The sequence below is a fragment of the Sardina pilchardus genome, chromosome 2 (genome assembly GCF_963854185.1).
Source record: "Sardina pilchardus chromosome 2, fSarPil1.1, whole genome shotgun sequence".
NCBI lineage: Eukaryota > Metazoa > Chordata > Actinopteri > Clupeiformes > Clupeidae > Sardina > Sardina pilchardus.
In genome coordinates, this window is record NC_084995.1 from 41,160,841 (window position 1) to 41,184,334 (window position 23,494).

Here is a 23,494-nt window from a genome sequence, read left to right on the forward strand (position 1 = left end):
CTACTGGAAGGATTGTCAGACTATGTTGATACAAGTCATTAATAATGAGGTTGTACATTTTTAGTTCTTTGCTCCCCCCCCCCCCTCTATGAATGAAAACAGAATTGAAGTACATTTCTCAAGACTTCTCTAGATTTCTCAAGCCTATAGGCACAAACAGTTCTTGGTGTGTTTCAACAGGACCGGCTGGCTGGGAGCTTCAAGTGGCTTCATGAGAGCCAGCTTCCCAAAAGCTCATGAGTCTAAAGTTACACGGAGACATGGATGCCAGTTCCCTTTGTTTAGTCTGGGCTGAGTCTCTACAGGCCCCGGCACAGGACTGGAACACTTACGCCGGCTAACAAAACAAAACACCCCGCGTTGGCATGGAGACCAGCACTCACAGTCCAAAGGGATCATTAGTGAAATGGAAAGGGAAAAGTAACAGTTCGAAGAAATATGAGGTCATTTTAAATCTTCAGCTGGCAAAAACCATGTTTTCTACCACACAAATATGATTGCAATAAATCATTTTTGTTGCATTATTATTGTTTTAATAATGAACAAGATCAGAATGTGTCTTTCTTTTTTATTTTGAATATCATTTCTGCTTTAGACAGACTTTTCACTGAAAAACAAAATACGAAATTGAAGAGGTGGTGTAGCCATTTGTGACATCATCTCAACACAAAGTATTCCGTAACTCTTAGCTCTCAATCTTTTTTGCTCAAACGCCTTCCCACATTTGAACAGGATAAATTCACTTAAATACTTCAACTAAATATTGGTAGGTGAAATAAATTCATAACATTTTAAAGTCAGTAATGTGCTTTTCACAGAGTGCTTCACCTGAAGGCAGCCAAAAAGCAAAAAAAAAAGCAAATGGTGTTTCTGTGTTTTGTGGATTGCCACCACACTACACTAATGCCTTTATTTTACGGCCACAGTTGCGGGCTGGTGCACCAATCACTCTAGGAATGTCGGAAGGGCTCTGAATAACCAAATCATTTCTAACACAGGGGCGCCAATGAGTCCCTCGCACTCAGGAACCAGTGCAAGTAGATACAGGCATGTGAAGGCCAGCCCGGCGAGGAATGAGGGAGGGAGTGTGTACGTGTGTGTGTGTGTGTGAGAGAGAGAGAGCGAGAGAGAGCATCCGAGTGTGTGAGAATACGGTACATTTACCAGTGTTTGGTCATTTGATCTTTTTAAAGGCCTGCCGAACTTCTAAGGGCAGCTCTTTCTTGTGTAGAATAAAAAAAAAAAAAAAAATGTTATAGGATGCTTAAAAACAAAAACGACAAAATCACAAGCATAGTGTCAGGTGAGTGTAACAGAGAGGGGTGTGGACTGACGTGAGGGATAGGTGTTGGAAAGGGCGTATGTGTAGGTGGGGGGTGGGGGGACTCAGGGGAAGCCGGGCAAGAGATGCCCCAGCAGGAAGCACACATCCGACGTGGGTGTCGTGTCAAGGACAAACATCGCCAACAGCTTTCTCTTCTTCAGTAACTTAACAGCAATTTAAAAGAGACAATGACAGAGAGAAAACAAATGAAAAAAAAATATCAATAGACCAACAGTGTAAATCGGTGATCGTACAAAAATAAACATGGAAAGAACAGAAAAAAAACACAATATCAGAAAGGCAATGTAAAGTCTTAAAACATGAAAAAGACCAGAACAAAAACAAACAAAAAAAGAAAAATAAAATCAAGGATCTCTATGATTAATCTTGAAACGGCGCAACGTTCTACAGTTTACATCTACCACGAGTACCACCAGGAACATCTTGTCCTTTCCTAGCGTGGGATTTTTATCTTTTTTTTTTTGGTCCTGTGTAAAGGTAATGTTGCATGGATGGTCTTTTCTGTCATAGTTTAGGGGCGGGGAGGGGGTCTTACATTACAGCACACTCCTCTTTTCCTTCCCTCTCCTTTCAGAAATTCCCTCTCCATTCACAGTTTGTCAGTATTTACATTATTGTTAATGTTCCTGGGCTCCTCATGTGGCTCCCCTCACCAGGTGGCTGGGCTCAGAAGTGGACCCCCCTGTCTTCACTACATCTGCGGACAGACCGTATGGGGCTCGCCTCTCTCTGGCATGGACAGGAAAGCCTGGCTTTATAAAAACACTTTGTACATTTTTCCATACCGCTATTTCTTTAAATAGGCAGAGAGAGGAAAAGCACAAAACTTAACACAGAAGGATAAGCGTAAACAAAGGCTAGTATTGTATTTTTTTTTTTCTCTGCACTTCCCACTGCACGAGGCAGAAGTGGCTGTAGAAGAGGTAAGAGAAAGTGTTCAAAACATGCCCCCTTGTGAACAGTGTTACTTTTAGTATTTTTTTTACTTAAAGGGCCGTGCCAGCTCCACTATATGTTCACTCGCTTTCTTACAGATATGTACACATAAAGTCTTGATCCTCGCCTAGCGGCACGGGAGCCAGGGAGAAGACAGTGCTGCATGTCGGCCGTGCTTTCTCCCATTCTACCTCGTTACCTCTGACCTATTAGCCCACGAACGGCCACTGATAAAAGGCACCGATAAATACGCTGATATCAGTGCGGCTTTACATGATACAAAAATAATTATGAAACAGACAAAAACAAAAAAGTAGACTTAAGGACTAGTGGTTATAAATGGCAGAGTGAGATTGGTTTGGCAAGTAGCGTCCAGAAGCGCACGGTGGCTCCTTCAGCAGTAGGATGAAGATCATCAGGGTTTTTGTTTGGTTTAGTGTTTGTACGCGTGTTCGCCGGTATGTTGGTGCACATTTAACCATGCAGTGTTGAACAAAAGGCATCCGGGGCGGCGAGAGCAGTGCTGATCACACACACTCTTCAGCCGACATCAGGAGGGGATTGATGTACTCGAAGCCCTCAAACTCAGACTGATCGATCTTCTTTACAGCATCACTGAAAGAACAAATAACAACATGAGTAAGGCATTCGATATGACAAACTTCTCATAACCAACCGGATTTCCAATAATAAGGTCAGAAACAAGTCACAGATATCTATGGTGGCTCAGGATGGCACTTACTCATCATCTGGAGTTAGCTGGATGGGCTCATTGGTAAACTGGACATCGAAGTTATCCAATCCAAACTCGCCGGAAATGTTGGGCTTAAATGGTGGCACCACTTGTTTCTGTTCCATCTAAAATAAAGAAAATAATAAAATTTCAATCAGACAACTGACCCAAAATGGTTCCAATAGCATGTGTTACATACTATAGTATTTGGTATAAGGATTGTTGCAATCAACCTGCTGAATAGTACTTCAGATATTTAAGGAAGTGTTAAATGATAAAATATCACTAAATAATGCAAAAGAAGAGTGGCAAGATAATAAGAATATTGACCTATTTAATAACATGCTACCTAATCTACATTACTACAGCAGAGTCCCTTACTACACCATTTTGTGTGAAGTGAGCAGTCTACTCCATTAGGTCAGAGCAGAGCCGAGGATAAAGCAAACTCCACCTGCAGGCCATCTGGAGAAGTGCAGGCCAGCTGTCTGAGAGGAAAGTGTAACCTGACCCAGACAGACAGACAGTCTGACCGCTACTTCCCTCCCTCCTGACGCTGGCCCAGACCAAACAGGGATAAAAGGTCACGGCAATCCGCTGCCGTCTCTCTTTCTCTCTGCGTCTCTCAAACTCACAGTACAAGCGGTTTCAGCTGGCTGGGGAGAGCGATAGTGTTCCGACCCCATGAAGACACCCAGTGTGGAGATAACCACCACAAGCCAAAACACTTTCCTTTGACTTTCACGTTGTTGGAGAACCATGAATGGAACCCCCCCCCCCCTTTCTAAAATATCCTTCAGAAGGAAAGCCTAGGAATACTTATTTCCAAGTCACACTAACTATTTGTTTTTTTGTTTTTCTTTTTCCATACCAGCAACGCCACTTGACACTAGCAGAATCTGTTGACCTACATTATGAAGCCAACGTGACGGCAATAAAATAACTCCGACTCACAAGGTCCCAGTCCACGTTCCTGAAGAAGGGGTGTCCCATGATGTCAGCGAAGCCCGTCTGTGGGTGGCAGCCCAGTCGCTCCTTGGGATCCTGACATAACACACATATAATGGGATATATTGGAGTGAGGTAGTTGGGGTGGCTGCCACATCATTGCTAAAAAAGGCTTTGTGTCCAGAGAAGAGAGATTAAGGACCAACTGGGTTTCAGTGCTTCACTCCTGCTCACCTTGTTTAGGAATCCTTTCAGTACGCTGGCCGCTTTGACAGATAACGAACGAGGAATACGGATCTGTTTCTCCAATATAACTGGGAAAATGCAGAAGACATGGGATAAGCTGTGGCACCACACAAGCATGGGGATATTAAGACCAAAACGACTGAAGCAAATGTGGAAAAAAAAAAAAGTAATCGAGGGGAAGGGGCTACCTTGGAAAAGATAGTCTTCTGTGTTTTGGTCAGGGTTGTCCGAGCTGCCCACAATATCAAAAGGCGACCTTCCAGCCATCATTTCAAACATGAGAACTCCAAGAGCCCACCAGTCTACACTGAAGCCTGTGTAAAAAAGATCAACAACAACATGCATTTTAATGCACTGTAATTGCATTCCGACTTTAATGACATGAAAAGTGGGGAAAAAGGTGTCCTGTTATTGAACAGGTTTTCAGACATATAGCACTGGCTGGTTTGTTCCTCTCTATCGTTTACATGCACTTTAATATCCCCATTATGAGGCTTATCCCGATTTTGATCATATTCAGGATATGGTGTTTACATGAACACAGAGAAACCCGGTTATCCATATCCCTGTATACATGATGAACGATAGTATTCCGGTTACCAACGATAAAGCTCTATTAGCACTCCGTATCCCGGTTTCTAATACAATACGTGTTTCGCCTGAGAAACTGGGTTAAGGTGTATACATGGAACAGTATCACGGTTTCTCTGAAAGTACACCCCATAGCATAACCGGGATACTCGTTACCGGGATAAGGGCTTATCCGGGGTTCCGAAATCGGGGTATGATGCTTACATGTGCAAATACAAAACCGGAATACTTTAATATCCGATCATAACCGGGATACTTAAGTGCATGTAAACGCAGTCTATAATTCTTGGGCAGACTGAGGAACTTCCATGATGCGACCTAGATGTCCAACAGAAGTGTGCGCGTGTTTACCATAGTCCTCCCCCCTCAGGATCTCGGGGGCGATGTAGTTAGGGGTCCCACAGAAGGTGCTGGTCGTGTCTCCAGGCCTCAGGCCCTCCTATGATAACAATAACGGCATCACATTAAACCAACTGTGAAAATAACAGATTATACATTTCTGTACTTGAATGATTAAGATAATAAGTATATTGTTAGTCATAGAATCTGAAATAGGTGTTGTAAAATTCAAATTAAAAGAGGAAGTAACAGATTATATCTACCAATCTTTCAAAGAATGTCTGTGGCAAAAATAGCCTTTTCACAACTTGCTTTTTTACTACCTCTTGAGGCTGCAGAGTAATGTTGTGTACCGTTAAGCCTAATTCATGTCAAAGTTTAAGCTGGTATTTATTTACTTATATTATATTATTATTATCATCTATTCAATGCAAGTCGGAAATAGATCAGTAAGTATTAAACAAAATGATAATTGTGTGACAAAGAGCAAACTCATCCTGGATTCGTTTCTTTTGTGGTCTGTGGAAACTCAGTACATTTATTTACAGTATTTCTTTTAAGTGGCGAACGGAACTACCCATCTGTGCTGAGTCACGAGAGGTCATTCTGCGTTCAGTCAAAAGTTTGCGGCGAGTGACTCACAGAAGAAAGAAACTAAGAAAAAATGGTTTCAGGTTTTCCAGCATCAACTTCTTTAAACATCGTTCACACATTTACCCAGCCACCCACACACACAAACCCTGTGCAGTGTGCTGAAAAGTACAGTGTAAGGACAGAAACCTTAGAGAAGAACACCTCTGTTCCTGTTCCATGCACCCACACCCACCTTGCACATGCCGTAGTCAGTGAGCTTGATGTGTCCCTCAGATTCGAGTAGCACGTTATCCAGTTTCAGGTCTCTGTAGATGATGCCGCGCTCGTGGAGATAATTTAAGGCCAGGCTGATTTCTGCTGAGTAAAATCTGAACAGGATGGAGAGGGGAAACCCATCATACCAGATTTACTACACAACTAGCAAAAAAAATTAGACACACACACACACACACACACACACACACACACAACCACTGAAACAGTAAATATGACTATAAATATGTATGAACACAAAGCGTGGTACTATAGCATTCAAGAAAGAAAAGAAAATACACAACCTACATTAGAACAGCTCAACAGTAGAAATTCCTCTAGTTTCATATTGTTCACCATTCATGTTATTTACTTCCATTTCTTTAAACAGTGGGTGTACTGAAACCCATACACACACATACTCAACACTAATAGCCTTCCTCTGAAAGTATAACAAGCCCCATTTCAGCTCGTCCACCTCTGACAGTCTACTGAGCACAGCGGAGGATGCCAAGGGTGCCCGGATCATTACACAAGCACAGGGCAATAGTGTAGAACAAGCACGGAGGACGCAAGGACAGACTCATCCATCAAAGGGGAAGGGGCTGTGGTGGGGGTTGCGCCATTGCACACTGGGCTGGGGTAAGGGGGGGTTCCTGGCGGCAGACGAACAAGCGTAACTCACCTGGCGTGCTCCTCGGGGAGCTTGCGCTGCCGCTGCATGTGGAACATCAGGTCGCCGCCGTTCACGTACTCGATCACGAAGAAGAGCCTGGCCAACGCACAGCGCCAGATTAGATCAGAGGGGGGAAGCCTACACTGTGGCATTCCTGGTGTTCGAACTGAATATCTACAGGCTACAGCTACTCCTGCTACTTATCAGTCAATTAGCTTAGTGTAACATTCTTCTCAAAGGATAATCATTTTTTTTAAAGAAAAGAAAAAACGGATAAAGGCAATTTAACATACCCATAAGGTGTTTACATGTCTTAGCATGCATATTACACATTCTTTGCAAACCATAAAAGGTTACACACTCACAGACAAAATTGGTCATGTGAGCTAAGAGGACACAGATTCCTGGTGTGTCTGAGCCTGCGATACAGACCTGCTCTCCGTCTGGAAACAAGAATGCAGTCCCACAAGGAAGGGGTGGTTGGAGGCCTGCTCAAAGACATGCTTCTCTGTCTGGACCCAGTCGATGTCCTGGAGCCACACACACACACACACACACACACACACACACACACACAAGGCACAGTTAGGAGGGCAACACTAATGTGAAGTTGAATGACTGTCAGAGAAGGACAGAGCTGAAACTGGCAATAGGTCAGAAAGTATGAATCCTATTAGTCCCTGATCATGATCATTGATCCTGATCATGATCACACTCAACTACACTATGCCACTGTCCATCTAAAATGAACACATAAAAGCAAATACATCTTCCCATTTCACAACTGAATGACAACATAAACAACACACTAGCGCTGAACTTGACTGAACTTGCTTGCGTTGGGCTGAGACCCACTCTTGAACGTGGGAAGCACACGAGGACACTGAGCAGAGCACAACCTCCCACAGCATCCCAGCAATCAGTCTACATGCGAGGGGTCAACGGGAGGGGCTTACTCCCCCCTGCTCCTCTGTGTGTCAAGTTAAACACAAACACATGGCCCTTGGGGAAACCACCACACACACAAAGACACAGAAAACCCCTTAACCACACCTCACTCAAATACAAGATACTTTATCAAAAGACTCTGTGTACATTTCATAAAGCAATATTATTACATCATGTCTTAGGGCTTGGGACTTAACATTCCCTGACCTTTTCAGTAAAGGGGAACCCCAAATACTGTGGTGGTGAAGCCATACTAAATACATCATCCTGATTCGGTCTATGTATGCAATGAATTACAAGTTGTGCATTATGCGTGCCTACGATCATTTCTGGCTTTGGTAAGAAAATGGGTCACACACGCCTAAATAGCACATCCATACAGTCATTGGATGGCAACTCTGCAGGTTCTCTTTGGAGCACAAAATAGTCATCAAAACACACAATGGTGTGCATGTATGAATATATATGTGTGTGTGTATGTGTGTGTTGGGGGGTGGGGGGCAAATGCATGCATACTCTTAGATTATACACCTCAGGAATGCTGAAAAGGGTATGCTTTGCTTTCCTTCCATTTGCTTGATGAACATCAAAAAGTGTGTCAGGGAGTAAGTGCTTCAATTGTCTGCCAGTGTCTGCCAACATAGTCACACTGTAGGGCCCCGCATGTGTATGCATGTGCGTGTGTCTCACCTCGTCGTCGTTGACCAGCTCCTTCTTCACCACCTTCATGGCGTAGATGCGCTCCGTCTTCTTTAGCCGCACCAGCAGCACTTTGGCGTAGCTGCCCCGGCCGATCACGCGCAGCAGGTCAAAGTCGATCAGCCCCAGGCTGGACGTGGCCTTCCCAGCGTCCCGGCTCATCGCCTGCAGATCCCAGAGGGCACATAGAGACAGAGAGAGAGAGAGAGAGAGAGAGAGAGAGAGAGAGAGAGAGAGAGAAAGAGAGAGAGAGACAGAGAGATGGGCGAGGTGTAAGGGAGCGTCTCTGTTCCACAGGCTCCTCATTTAATGGACACTATGAGTAAGCAACACTAAGTCCAATAGACCTCTGAAGTTCACCTGCAAAAAGGAGCCAAAGCTGCCATCTTTGCCCATAAAAGGAGATCCGGGTGTTAATTGAAACTAACTACCTATGGCAAGTTGCTTTGTAAGTTAGCTCTGGGGTAGCAAAGATGTGCCATCTTCACGTACCGAAGATCACAGTATCTACTCGAAGGCAGAGGACAAAACTGTGTAGAGCTAAACGTCTGCATTTCTGTTTTCTGTTTAACCAGTGCGATAATTAAAAATTAGATACCGGATAACCTTATTTGGGAAAAGATGGTAGCTTTTTTGTAGGCAAACTTCAGAGGTCTACGTATGAAAGAGTTCCTTTGGGACACCAAAGTCTATCTTATCTTAGTAACCAGCATCCTTGCTCCCCAGTGACTACTGGGCTTTTGCACATGTATACTCCATATATTACTGTGTAATGAAAGCTCAGCAATCTGCCTCAAAGCCTTGTGTAACGACACTGGCAGGCTACTCTAATCTAAAGCATCAGGCCACGGTTTCTCCTGTGAGTCTATTTTTATTTTCGCATGCATCAACAGCACAATGCAGATGTTCAGCATTCACAACCCCATACACTGCATATCACCATAATAACCCCATATGCTGTCCTTTTACTCTCTCCGCCTTTCCAGCCCACAACACCCCTCCTTTTCCTCCCCCCCCCCCCCCCCACCTCCCTGTCGCCCCTGGAGAGAAACCTCAGCAACCCCCCCCCCCCCCCCCCACACACACACACACACACACACACACACACACTCCAGCTGCAGTGTGGCACCCCTGACTGGGCCAGTTTATCATGTGCGGACGCCACAGACAGGCCCCGCCGGGCCCACACTGAGAGGAGGCCTCTCCTACTTCATTAGTGCCCACGAAAGGAAATCAATAATCCTCGAAGGCGCTCGTCTGTCAGCACATCCCGGCCTGCCCCCACTCTCTTACCCCTCCACCAATGGCAGAGCCCTAGCCACCCCACCCCACTCCCTTGCCTCTCAACCAACAGAGAGCCTGCTAGCCATCGGCCCCACTCCCTTACCCCTTAACTAATGGTAGAGCCCAAAAGCAACCCGCCCCATCCCCCTGAACCACTTCCGCAGAGGTGCCTGCATGACCCTTTGATGATCTCATTTAGTCATTTAGCAGACTTAATAGTACTGTGCTAATATATCCATTAGTCTGTGTGCTCCCTGCATGTTGAGCTCATTACCTTGGTGATGTTACCAAGGTAATAGAATCAATACAAACAATATGAACCTGGCTGAGTTGCGCTAAGTTGGTTAGTGAACGGTTGGAACAAACAGTAGCACTGAAGCCAGTGTCCCACCTCTGGTTGTTGTTAGCATGGTCTGCTAATATAAGCTACAGGAAGAAAATAAATGATGCTTGTGACCACGACAATCTGACAACAACTCCACAGCAAGCCAAAGGCGTGCAGCGTCACACCGTGCATCGGCCACATGCTTATAGCCACTAAAAACTCAAGCCAGACGCAGGGCTTGGAGTCTCCATCATAAAGCTTCGCCTTTGCTTTGGCCAACAACCATACACAAGCACATTCATTTCAGCTGGGGGCGGGTGTGCGGGCAAGTTGGCAAGACTGCATCTTAGAACCCAATGAATCACATCTGTCCACATCTACACTCAATACAGTCTTCTGTGAATACAGCGTCACTTGTGTTCTAGGTCGGAACCCGCCCCAGAGCCCAGAGAACAATGGGCCCCATCAGAGCTTCTGGAGAAAGGGAGAGGGAGCGAGATGGAAGGCCTATATAGCTCACGGTGACAGTCAGACAGTGTGGAGTGGGAGAGTGCCGATCCGAAGGTGCTCACCTCTTTCTCCTCTCCGTCGTGATTCAGGCTTTCGTTGGAGTATTTGTGTGGATGGACTGGAAGGAGGAGAGACAGGAGTGAGTCATTTCTCAGCTTCTCAGAAATCTTTGCTCTCGCTCTCTCTCGCTCGCTCTCTCTCTGTCTGTCTGTGTGACGACCTGTTCAAGTCTCTGGTCTGATGTGTCAGTGTGTGTGAGTATGTGTTTGTGTGTGCGGGTCTAGACAGCAGTATGATTAAAAAAACCTCACTCTGCCAGTGTCCATCCCTGAACTATGAGACTGACGGCTTATTCAGATGAAATGCTCCTGTAATCACAGGTTTTGTGAGACAATAGCACTTAACGTCCCATTTTTTTTTTTTTTAAATAGCTGCCTCTGGAACGACCGGGTTAAATAAATCATTGAAATCAATCGAAACCTTTATGTCTGTCAGTTAACTGGGACAATGGGGGGTTACTGGTGTAAGAGACTAATTGCCGGTCCTGTGCACAGGTCTCAAGCGCAGCCTGCAGAGCTGTAGCGCTCCAGCATCTGATTTTGTGGTCCGGTGTGGTCAGTGAGAGCTGCCCTTCTTTCTCTCCTCTAATGAATGGTGTGCAAGGCTTACAAGGACACAGAGCAAGCAGGAGCCAGACAGTCAGTCAGTCAAGCCTGACCTACGCTACAAGGAGCAGCCAGAGCCTCGGTATTAGAGTGTCTGTGTTTGTGTTGGTGTGAGGATGTCTGTGTTTGTCTGTGCCTGCCACTGTGTCTGTCTCTGCTTGATTGTGTGCATATATACATCACTGTGCATATCACTCTGTATGTCAATGTTTGAAAGTCTTCTCAACTACATGTCTCTGTGTGTGTGTATGCATGCATGTGTGTGTGTGTGTGTATGTGTGTGTGTGTGTGTGCGCAGGTGTACAATGCCATATTAGGAATACTCTGTGTGTATGTGTGTGTGTGTGTGTGTGTGTGTGTGTGTGTGTGAGCGTCAGTATAAAAGTAGCATCAGCAACGGAGGGCCGACTCATACCTGGTTTGGGATGCCCGCCCGGGGGGGCTGGTTCTGGGTCTGTGGGGCCCATGATGGGGTCCTGGAGGGGAGAGACAAAGGGGGTCAGGCCATCTCCTCACGTACCTGCTCTACCAAATGCTTGGTTACCTTGACTGCTTTTGTCTGAGAATGATAGGGCTTAACTCAAGAACGCTTTAAAGTTACAAAATGTGCATACCTCATCTGGTTGTAGTAATTTGTAAGATATTTCTTTTTTAAAATCATTGAAAACACAACATTATTTGTGAGCTACTCCGTAAATATTGAAAGCAAACCTTTCTTTGTTTTAATGTGACCCCACTATTGGGCATCGAGGCTGAGCTCACCTGGATCATCTGCCTGCCGCACTCCAACGTCACCATCTTGTGGCACTTCTTGTGGACCAGCAGCTTGCAGTTGACACACTTGTAGCCCTGCCGGCCCAGGCCCCAGATGCGGTCTGTGCAGATGGCACAGTGTGCCCGCTGCCCACAGAGAGGAGAGGAACACCCAGTCAGTCAACAGGCACTGCCACAAGGGCACACACACGGTACAAACACACACACACACACACCAACACACAGACTTGGCACAGACAGGCACAAGCTTGTGAGAGGGCATGGCTGAGCTTGGCTACTTCAAATCTCAGAGGCAAATAAATATTTTATGAGCCCTTGTAATTACCCTAAACACAATCAATGTCTGAGTATCCAGTTAAACAAAAGGTTTTTACATCTTATGGCGCTAAGCCGTCAGGCAGTTTTACATAATTGATTAGCAGTGAGTGCTATCGGATGGAAGTGTGAGTATATGTGTGCGTGTGTGGCTGCTGACCCGATTGAAGCGTTTGGCCTGGAAGGCATGTCCGTTAGCATAGTAGAGCTTCCTCCAGCGGCGAGCTCCACGTCGGTATATGGACTCTGACGGGACACACACACACACACACACACGCACACGCACACGCACACGCACACGCACACGCACACGCACACGCACACGCACACACACACACACAAAAGAGGTCACTCTCCAACGGCCAAAGACCAATGAGTACATAAACACCCAGTCCAGCCCCAATAAGCCTCGCCATTAGCGAGGCACTCAGAAACTATCATCCGGCCATTACGGCTCCATTTACTGGGCTGGGCTCTCCGCAACAGCCTCTGTCTCTAGACTTTCTCTACAACCAGTTCAGCGACATTAGGCCCTAATAGTGCATCAGTCCCGAAGGCAAGGTGGGGAAAGGTTGGAGTGCGGGGAGAGAGCACTTACTGTCTTCTCCAGGGCAAGGCATGCCAGGCTTCTCAGGAACACAGGGAAACACTGGAGAGGCAGGGAGAGAGAGTTAGAGAGAGTGAAAACCTTCAGATTTAAACTTAAACTGAGACCCACTGACTGTCATGCATGTGCATGTTGTTGGTTTTGTGTGTGTGTGTGTGTGTGTGTGTGTGTGTGTGTGTGTGTGTGTGTGTGTGTGTAAAATACCAAGTATACACAAGTATATGTGCTTTTGAAGGCACATTTCCAAACAGCATAAAGCTACAGTGCACTGAGCGAGGATGCACGAATGGATGTGTGTGTGCGTGTGTGTGTGCGTGTGTGTGTGTGCGCGTGTGTGTGTGTGTGTGTGAGTGAGTAATGGAGCAATGGAGGAGAGGGTGAGTTCCTGCTGTCAATAATTGAAGAGGGATCGCTCCTCACATGTCGGCTCACTTCATCAACCTTTTAATTACCGGAGAGTTCTCCACACAGACCTCCGTCACGTTAGCCTCTTAACCGCTCGCTATCCATCACCTAAGCGTGCACCCGATTGTGTGACACCTCTCTTCAGTGAAATGAAAATCAAAACAAATCCACACGAAATGTGTTCTATCAAAGCACGAACTGTGTGCACAAACATCATGCCAGGCCATCTTTTCCCTGGAGCTCTTAAGATTATACAAAAAAAATTGAGAGGGTGCATCAGGCAAAATGAACAGCAGATGTCTTTGCCAAGGTGTTTTTGCTTTATGTTATCCAAGTGAAGACAAAGATGTCCTTGTGAACATCAAAAGGGCTTTTAGATGTTTCAAATCGTGACTGTACACCACATCCATATGCAAACCTCGGTGAGTTACACAAAAATGCAGCGTTTTCAGGAGGTTCTTGATAAAACTACAGGTATAACGTTATTGTCCTTGGAGACCCAATTACTGGGATTTTGGAGAGAGCGTTCTTGCCTTGCTGTGCAGATTTATCTGGCCTTGTGTGTGTGTGTGTGTGTGTGTGTGTGTGTTTACTGTGAAACATTTGATGCATTATTAAGAGGCGAGAGATGCAGTCGTGACAGACATACTCTGCGTTTCAAGTTCAGAGCGAGACTGACTCAACACGAACATTCTCCACACACAACATACCACCATCAACTGGAGGTTTATACACAACCATAGCCATTTGTTTAGTTTGCCGTCCTCAAAATATGCTGTGATCAACATGCTAACTGTTCTTTATACAGTTTCACTACCTTCAGTCAAATATATAATCTTTATATAATAGCTCCCTCATTAACTCTATGTTTTGCATGGACTGTTGCATGTTTGTTATGATGCCACATGTGCAATGTTTCCCATATGAGAGGGAAAGTAGGGAAGGCAAATGGAAGCTTGAGACTCTAAATCCACAGGAGACTCTACATCCACACCAACATCTAATAGCAATTATACTGATGTTAATTAGTTTTATTCATGGGACTAATGCCATTATAACAAAACAGCAACAGGACATATCATAATAGATAAAAACCAAATGGAGGCCGAATTCCCATTCCTATCACATACACCAATCTTCGACATGGAATGTCCCCCTCCCCCGTTCCCAATTTCCTTATTTTTAATTTCCCATGTCTGAGATGGGCCGTCCTGAGCGCACCATACCATGAATAATCAGCTCCGAGTCTTTATTGAGATCGTACAGGCGCAGGGCTTCCTCCAGCTCCAGCTGAGACGACACTGTGCACGGGTCCCCTGCAAGAGAACACACAATCCACAACACACTCATCAGAGACACACAGAGGCACACAGCACTGACAAAACATCACCGGAGCCCGGTCCCCACCGCTCAGAACCCGGCATGCTGTGGGCCGAGGCAAAGCGCTCACGAGAGGATGGGGGATGGAAGCAGGGGGTAGAGGGAGGGACAGGAGATGACCTTGCTGGAGGTGAGAGGAGGAGAGGAGGAGAGGAGTGATGGCTCACAGACAGCAGACAGCCTCCCTCTTGTGGACATGGGTGGGGGTGGATAGTTGGGGGTCAGGGGAGGTCAGAAGGAGCCTGGGGCGGAGGGGATGACTGTGAGCAGGCTGACGGACGTTCCAATGGAAGAGGGGAGCGTGCCTCGTCTGAGAAGCCCTCCGAGCAGCCCTGCCAGCTCCAGACACCCATGTGCCTACTGACCCATCCAGAGGAGAACAGCTGACATGTTCTTCCCAGACAGGGTCAGGACCTGCTGGAGGCATTTCCCCAGTCCTTTTTTTTTTGCTTCTCTAGCTAATAAAACCAGACCTAATGAGGCACTAAGTCATTTTAGAATCAGGAGTACATCTGGAGGTATTAAGAGGATCTAAGTACACACAAGAGTGAAACAAACTTTTGAAGGTTTCAGCACATGACTTGTGAGAGTAGGGTTCAAAATAAAACCCCTACTTCCACAGGTTGGATACGGTGGAGACGGTATAAAAAAACACAACAACAAAAAACAACACCAGACACCCACCTTCCTCGTCAATCCACTTCATTGTGAAGAGCTGGTCGTTGTCCAGGGTACACATGTCTCGCACCTCGTTGGTGAGCCCCTCGTAGGAGATGGAGGGCTCAAAGTGTGTGATCATAATATCCCTGCAAATACAGAACACAATAGTTAGGTACAGAACTGAGACACACACACACACACACACACACACACTTGAGAAAGTTACAGCCAAAATAGATTAATTAGTGAGCAGTCATCAGTCTCAGCAAAAGTTCAGGATCGAACCTGACAACAATCCAGAATATAATCACACTAATGTCTAGAAACACACCAACAACAGTCATCACAGGAGAGGGAGCAAAAGATAAGGCGGTGGACAGTAAACAGTACACCTGTGGAGGGTATGTCCATCGGCCTGCTCAACTGACTGATTTCAACTGGCTGCATTTATACTGCACAGGGCTAGAGTTGCACGACTGACTTTGGTAAATGGCCGTTCACACCAAGAACAATAATTATAACTGCAAAATAGTATAATTTTATGATTTTGAGAAATCATCACATTCATCAACACAAGGAAAAAACTTTCTTTATTGTTGATCAGTGTAGATAGTTATCTTTATAGTTCTCGCTCCTGGTGTGAACGGCCCTTAACACTGCCTTCCATACAACACCTGGCACAGTAGCCTGCACCGAGGGAAGCTATCATGCGACTCAGTTCACCCGGGTCATGTGACAGGACTGTCCTGCATCATGACGGGAGGGGAAAACACAACAGAGGAGCTGTTGTCTGAGAGAAGGGATTGTCTGTTCAGAGAGACACAGCTGAATCAGCAGCCAAGTTCTTATTAGTGGACATCTTTCCTTGGCTGTGACAACCGGTATCAAGAACTGTACTGAGAATCAGAGGTGCGATGGGGGGAAAAAATCAGTGGCCCACAGTGTAGCAGTGATTTCAGCACAGCATATTACACACAGCAACATCAACAAATATCTCAATATTTATAATATTAGGAGTTTTACTTTTATTTTTGTACACGACTATTCTTATCTCTGAAGCTCATTAGATGGCACAAAAACCTTGTTGCATGATGGCTTTGACTTAATAACAGGATCATTGCAATGCATCAAAGAATCGATTTGCAGGGGTTCTCAAATGTTTTGGTTATAAGGACCCCTGTGGGTGAGAAAATATTCCGATGATGACCCCATCATAATCGTAAAATTAAGCTTAAGCCATTGGTATTCTCTGAAGTTGTGGCCAGCTTCACTATCCTGTGTTTTCTGGCAAGGGTGTAACTTGATCTATCTTTTGTGACGTTTAGATTTAGCATCACTTGACGACACGGTGTGACTCAACCATTTGTTTATGTTCATCAGCTAGCCAGTTGGCAAATAAACCATCTAAGCAGCAGTAGGAATAGTTTTTTGCTAACTAACTTCAAATTGATGAACCACAACTTCATCTTTTAAAGATGAAGGACCCCTTCGCTATGTGTTGCGGACGCCCAGGGGTCGCTGGACCCCACTTTGAACCACTGATAATACACTGCAATAACAATGTATTGTGACCCATATATGGAGATGAATGGCATTGTATAATCTACAGGCATTTCCTTCCCTATTAACAATAGTATCAGTGATACGTCATAATCTTTCACGTACACCACCCACTGTATTGATACAAAGGTCAATTCCACTATTGTGCTTTAAAAAGCTGGCCCCATACTTACAACCTGGATGCATTAACTGAATAAATAATACAATAAAGAATGCTGTTCTAGCAGGACATATTCATCTAGCTGGCCTAAAAGGCATCCCCCACTCTAAGCCCCCCCCCCCTTCAGGCGTGCACCTCACCCTGGCTTTCAATCTCCCAGAGCAGATGCCATTAATTATTGATGGCCGTGGGAGTCCCCCCCCCCCCCCCCTTCTTCCCTACCTCCATCACTCACATGCTCATGAGTCTGCTGCTGCCGGGCCTCCGCCTGGCGCACACACACACGCACACACGCACACACACACACACACACACACACACATGTACACACACTAACACGCTCCAGGAATCCTCCCCTCCTCCAGACAGCACAAGAATGCATTAATGTGAACTGTCCAAACTCACAATACCTTATTTATAGGTGAATCACATAGAGTAAAATTGGCCCCCATGACGGCGATAGGAGAAACTGACATGTGAAGATCAGACTGCTACCGTATGATGCTGATGCTGATGCTGATGCTTTGATGCTTAGCTACCATGAACCACAGTCTCTGTGCATGCTCCACAGGCTTGCCTTCAGGAGAGGACAGAGCTGCCGCTGTCCTTTAATGTCATCCACTTCCTTGTAGATGCCTACTCCCATTAAAAAATAGTCAATATTTGTGACATTGGGTAGTAGAATTAGCCTACTGTCCAGCACCATCTCTGTGTTTGTTGACATGATCATGGCTTGTATTATTTTATGATTCCTTTTAATGTTGTCAACTGTGCCTGTGATTACGAATTATACAAATGATACATTCATGTTCAGGTACTGCTGTGGGCACTGCAAATTGCTGCTAGAGGGCGGGGATAAGCACTGTTTACCTGAGGAAATGAATGCTTAGTAAATTCCACACAATATGGCAAAGCACAGCATGCACTTCCTGCAGACTGCCAACGTTCATACTAGCGCTGCAGTTTGCACTGTTAGCAGTGCATCAGCCTCGGAATGCCTGTGTTCACTCATCACTGAACTAGTCATCTATTAAGTATCTCAGTGGCGAGTTTGTTTTGGTAACAGGTGCTACTGGACAGAGATGAACTGTTTTTTTTTTTTTTTTCCAAGTGACGGGAGGAATGTGAAGGACATTTCTGATACACTTTCGCCAACCCACTGCAAAGAGTGGCCTACACTTGGCAATGGTGCCAGGAGTTAATGATTACACAGAACAAGAGAGGGAAGAAGGCTGTGGAGTAGAACTTCCTTTTTCTTACGCCTGAATACACACGCAACCCACACCTACAGCGCCGTGTGGCACGCCAAGTGGCACAGAAACCCTGATACACGTCACAGGCTGAAAATGTAGCCTATCCCTGGAGATGTGAAAGCTATTTAACAGTGACTAGGCAGAGAGTTCATTACTCAGGGTCCATAATGGGTATGACTAACAGAAACGGACTACTGAGCTGACTAGGTAATCTGAGGCATTCCTCTGGTCTGTTGTCACACCAAACACAGTTATCTCTCCAGGTCGGTCAGTCTGCCTCTCTCAATCTCTCTCTCTCTCTCTCTCTCTCTCTCTCTGCTGTTCTCTCTCAGGTTCAACAGTAAACCCAAGCCCGGTACACAGGCCCTGACTGCATCTGACTCCAGCCTCTCGCATCACACAAACAAACACACAGGCCTGATCCCAGGATCGTACGTGGTACACACACAAACACAAAGCCCTCTAAACTAAGTCTGGGTGTGTGGAATCTGGCTGAAATGCCATTAATCTGGTTAGAAAAATTAAACAGGCAGGGAGGTATGAGGGTGTAAGACCCCTGATGTCTAAATCTCCTTCCAAAGCCCCGGCAGCTCCATCTGCTGTGCAGAAGGCCTGTCTCTGCCGGGCCCAGCAGTAAGGTCGGGGGGTGGGGTTGGTGGGGAGAAGAGTCAGCTGGCTCCCTGGGTGAAGCTTGTGCTGGACACAGCTCTCTGCAGCCCTGACGCTGAACAAGCACGGCTTTGAAGTGGCACATAGTCGCCTTGCTAAGATGCCATGTCAGAAAGACATTGATGTCCATCTTGTTTTTAGATCCTATATACACAAAATGTCACAGCATTTGCATCATACAACAACGACAGAAACAAGTTCACATATTCCATTGTTGTGTAACAAGCTGTGTGTGTGTGTATTTTTTAAACCAAAAGCTCTTTTGCATTTTGCATTTTTTTAAATCCAATATACCAATGCAAAAGCATAGCCGTATTAGTAAGTGTCACTTTCCCACCACAGGGAGAAAATAATCCCTGAGAATGATGAGCGAAACTCAGGCCGGAGCTGCTGTGTAAAGGCTCTACATCCACATCACAGAACACACAGAACACACAGACTACACTCACTGCTTGCTGCAGCGCTGCAACACCACCACTCTGTACATCAAATGAATCCTATATATGTGCTTGGGGGGCATTTCGCAAAATGCTACAATGGCAGTGAGAGGGACTGGATAGAGAGAAGGAAGAGAGAGAGAGAGAGAGAAAGAAAGAGAGAGAGAGAGAGAGAGAGAGAGATGCTTCGGCATGTAACAAAACCAGCACTGTATGCATTCATGCAGAGCTGATATTAAAAGGCAGGCAGCGAAAGGAAGGGGAAGAAAGAGAGAAAAGAAAAGGATGAATAACTCCACTTGGACTTGCACTCTTTGGTGGCCTGAAGTAGCTCAGAGGGAAGTGCAGACTGAAATAGGCTACACACAGATAAAGAATGAGATGGAGGGGGGAAAAACAGAGGCTCAAAGTATAGGCAGAAAATTATTTCCTTGTGCAGAAGGCAGGCACGGCACAGCTCAAAGCTGTGTGAACACACACACAGGCCCAAATTGATGGTTTCAGACCGAGTCTACGCCCAGGCTCTTGGTCACAGGACGTTTTAGGAAATGGGTGTATTTTTGTGTACAGACGTGTTTACTCTTTCAGAACTTCCCTCTCACAAAGCTGAAGAGAACGGAATTAACTGAGCAATATATCCGAAAATAGGCTATATTCAAGAAAGACATGCAAATTAAATAGTCTAACCTACTTCTTATACAAAACTTTGGCTGCATTTCTACAGTCTTGAGTGCCAAGCAAGCTTCCAAATAAGGGCACACTAACATGAAGAGATGATCATGTGCACAGATCATAAAATTAGGCCTTCCTGTTTCAACTCATCAAGTGCCAACATTCGTTTCCCACACTACTATCTGACCCTGGTCCTGAGAGACCTCTACTATGCTGTCGTTTTAATGATGACAAATGGGCCTGACCGCCTGGCATGGGTCACAGGCAGGTCCAAAGTGAAAGACCCCGGTCTACAACTGCTTTTTACGTTGCTAAAAGGTTGCTGATATTTGAACTAGGCTAAATGAAATGTTCTTTGCCACTGCAATTACAGGCATTTTGTGGATATACTTTTTACTCTCAAACTAACCAGAAATCAATGACAAAACTTGATCTGTTTGTAGACAGTAAGGGACAGTTTTGTAAGTTTGTCTACAGTTCGTCAAGACAAGCTACTGATGTAAGGATAAGGACACAGATGGACTCCACTGACAGGTCGCCACCACACTAAAAAACCAACCGATGAATTATCTATAGCCTCTTTAGACATTGCTCAAATTCTTTTTGCAGTCATCACCACGAAAAAAGCTTGACGTATTGTTTGCAAGCAACACCCGGCAACCCACTGATGATAATACACTCGGGTGAGGCTACCTGGCAGTGGGAGAGGGAAACAACTGGTCTGTCAGGCACCAGGTTGTTGCACTTCAAGCTTTTCAGGTTCTGGGCGGATGACAATCAGCCACTCAAACACACACCTCAACTCGTCACACAGCGACTGCACTTCTTGTACAACCTTCCTTCCTCTCCACAAGTCATTTAAAATTCCCCCTGGACCTCTAATTTCCACTACATTAAACATCCCTTTAACTGAGCCAAATGACCTACCCAGGCAAAACCAATTAGTGCACTGTGCTCCACTTACCACAACACAACACATGTATTTTAGCTGAACCACGAAGGGTGAAATTTGGTGAAAAACATGAAAAACATCACCTGAACTTGGGAAACATAGCCTGCCAGCCTATATGTCAAAATTCTGACAGAATCTTGACAATTTTGTTGACAAAATAAGCCTAGTGATGATTTTGTTCAAATGTGTTTTAACACTTAAGCTATCCTGGTATACACGGTGACACCAATATCTTAATATGTCAGAGTATTATTTACAATGTCAGGTTGTAATGCGTTTGATGTACAGGCGGAGAAATCCGAGACTGCTGTGGAATAACAGGACAGCCCAGCCACAAAACGTATAACCGTACAGAATCTACCATAACGTCAATTTATACGTTTTACTTGATACACAAAGCTTGGACCTGTGAACACGTTCACCACGACAATAACACCATGTAACATGGGAATTTCTTTGCTCTGGCAACGCTTACGATACAGTTCGTGCTGGCCTAAGGACCAATTCTGTGATTTCTAGCTGATATTACCTGTCTATTTAGACGTGCTAGTTACTCACCAAACAGTTAGCTGCTAACAGTCCAAAATAAGCAACGTTACTTCTCTATTTGAACCACTTTCATAGTCAAACTTTATTGACATGCATTCCTGTACGACTGATCACTCCTGTACCACTAACTGCTCACATTAAGTAGCTTTACCAAATGCGGCTTCGCGGTATGTTTTTGTCAGCCGCAAGCATTATTGTAACAATCTTCGTCAACATCAAGATGGATAGATATATTTTGACAGACCAATCGAACTTCATCCACTCTATCAACTCCTACCACAGTCAAAATAAACGTATCTAACGTTAGCTACGCTAGCAACATGACAAGACAAGTGCCACCCACTAAGCTAGCTAGCTACCTGGCGACCTAACTTAGATGGAGAAGAGGTCTGGTCAACTGTTATGATAAATGTAACGTTTTAATCTAGGAATATGGCTTTAGTTCTGAATAAACAAACGTCAACTGAGTACGCTTATAATACAAAGTAAGAGAATAAACGTTAAGCGAGTGGTGTTATGATAGTCTACCGAGCTAACAAGTGAAGTGGTATGGCTAACTTAGCTAGCTAGAGGGCTAGTGAAACTGCTAACTTCAGATGGCTCAGATGGCTAAATAAACAATCTCTGACTTCTCATGTATGGCGCAAACAGTGACTGTAAATAGAACCAATAGCAAGGCACGAGTTATCACCTTTAAAAGACACATGTTAAACCTTACCCTTTGTAGTAAGCTTTTACCCGGACTTGGTGAGGATTCTCGCCGGGGTGGGACATGGTGCTGTCCCGCAACGTAGGCATCATAAGCTCTGTAGCAAGGATTCGAACTCCACTTGCAGTTAACTATCGTTATCGAAAGAACTCTACAAACTCGTGTTTTCCTTTGGGAATGATCCAAAGGATAAATATCTTTCTTATGAAAATTACGTTCAAGTTCTCAGATGAATGTTGACAACTATATAGCTAAAGTAAAGGATATACCACAAGCTACTGTAAAAGTTTGTCTTATTATCTACAGGAAAACACTCCCTGAATTACTAGGCCTTGTAATGGACCATACCAACCACGGAATGTGAGGGGGGCCCACATATTTCACATGATGCGCGATACCCAAATATCGTGCTCAATAGTTTATATTTACCTAAAGCTATTTTTCGCGTATAGGCTAGTTATCGTTATACATGTAATTATATTTATCTATAGACTAACTATTTCACTGCGCCACGTTATACACCCCTATACAGAAAATGTATGAGCGCTCAATAACATTCCGATTATACCAAAATTGGAATGAAGGCATGCATTGGGTGCAGGCAGTTGAATGGGCTACAAATGATGCTTTTATATGACCTTATAATTGTTTAATCCCTCATACTGAAATGTTATTCATGTTGACAAAGAGTAAGGTACACCTGGCTGAACCGATTTATGTTTACGTTAGGCCCGCATACATGACAAATGTAGGATACAGTTATGAATTTGCCTTGTGCATTACACTGGCCTAAATGTAGGCCACTTAATTGCCTTACCCGATACCAAACAAACTGCATCAATTCAGATGTTGAATGAAACAAATATGTATAGATAAGTTCAGGCCTGCCAATATAGCCTATATGTTCAAATGTAAATGCAAAGGTAGCATTTATAAATATAGCACATTATCATACAGTGGTCATTCAATTTGCTTTACGTTATGACTCAAGATTAATCAATAGGCCTACAATAGGCTAGAAAAATAACTCTCAACCGAAAGAGGATTTGAGGACGATGGTGAATCCATGGGTGCAATTGCATCAACAAAAAATCATGCATTCATATCCTTTAGGTCTCCCCATACCTTCAAACTGTTACCAAATATTAATTAAGGAATAGTATAACGAATTTGATACCGTCCTCTTATGAAATTGATGCGCATATGGCTATAGCATAAAATTAATTTTAGTAGAATATTCCCTCAGAGGAACATAGCCTGCTACTCAACCAAAAGCAAAAACAATCACATCGCAATTTAAT

At 44.8% G+C, this 23,494-nt stretch overlaps 1 protein-coding gene across 2 annotated transcripts; it reads right to left on the reverse strand.

Moving 5' to 3' along the window:
- Positions 1-554: 554 nt before the first annotated feature.
- prkci (protein kinase C, iota) lies at positions 555-22,523 on the reverse strand. Of its 2 annotated transcripts, none has more exons than XM_062530551.1 (18): positions 22,203-22,523; positions 15,257-15,378; positions 14,419-14,508; positions 12,779-12,829; positions 12,341-12,426; positions 11,854-11,991; positions 11,507-11,567; positions 10,489-10,544; positions 8,299-8,472; positions 7,093-7,190; positions 6,670-6,756; positions 5,965-6,100; positions 5,151-5,238; positions 4,397-4,522; positions 4,197-4,276; positions 3,969-4,058; positions 3,024-3,139; positions 555-2,896 (listed from the first exon to the last, which is right to left on the reverse strand). In XM_062530551.1, the coding sequence occupies exons 1-18, from the start codon at positions 22,283-22,285 to the stop codon at positions 2,809-2,811; spliced, it is 1,770 nt and encodes a 589-aa protein (XP_062386535.1). In that variant the 5' UTR covers positions 22,286-22,523; the 3' UTR covers positions 555-2,808. The 2 variants fall into 2 exon arrangements, with proteins under 2 accessions (XP_062386535.1, XP_062386536.1); XM_062530552.1 differs by lacking the exon at positions 22,203-22,523 and adding an exon at positions 21,494-21,627.
- Between the last annotated feature and the right edge of the window lie 971 nt (positions 22,524-23,494).

Bases quoted from the DNA above. Each gene is read 5' to 3' on its own strand.
- prkci (XM_062530551.1), bottom strand. From the start codon at position 22,285: ATGATGCCTACGTTGCGGGACAGCACCATGTCCCACCCCGGCGAGAAT. The intron at 8,473-10,488 runs GTGAGCACCTTC...TGGGATCTGCAG, and splicing joins ACGACGGAGAGGAGAAAGAG to GCGATGAGCCGGGACGCTGG. The intron at 4,523-5,150 runs GTAAACACGCGC...TTTTTTACACAG, and splicing joins CCTGAGGGGGGAGGACTATG to GCTTCAGTGTAGACTGGTGG.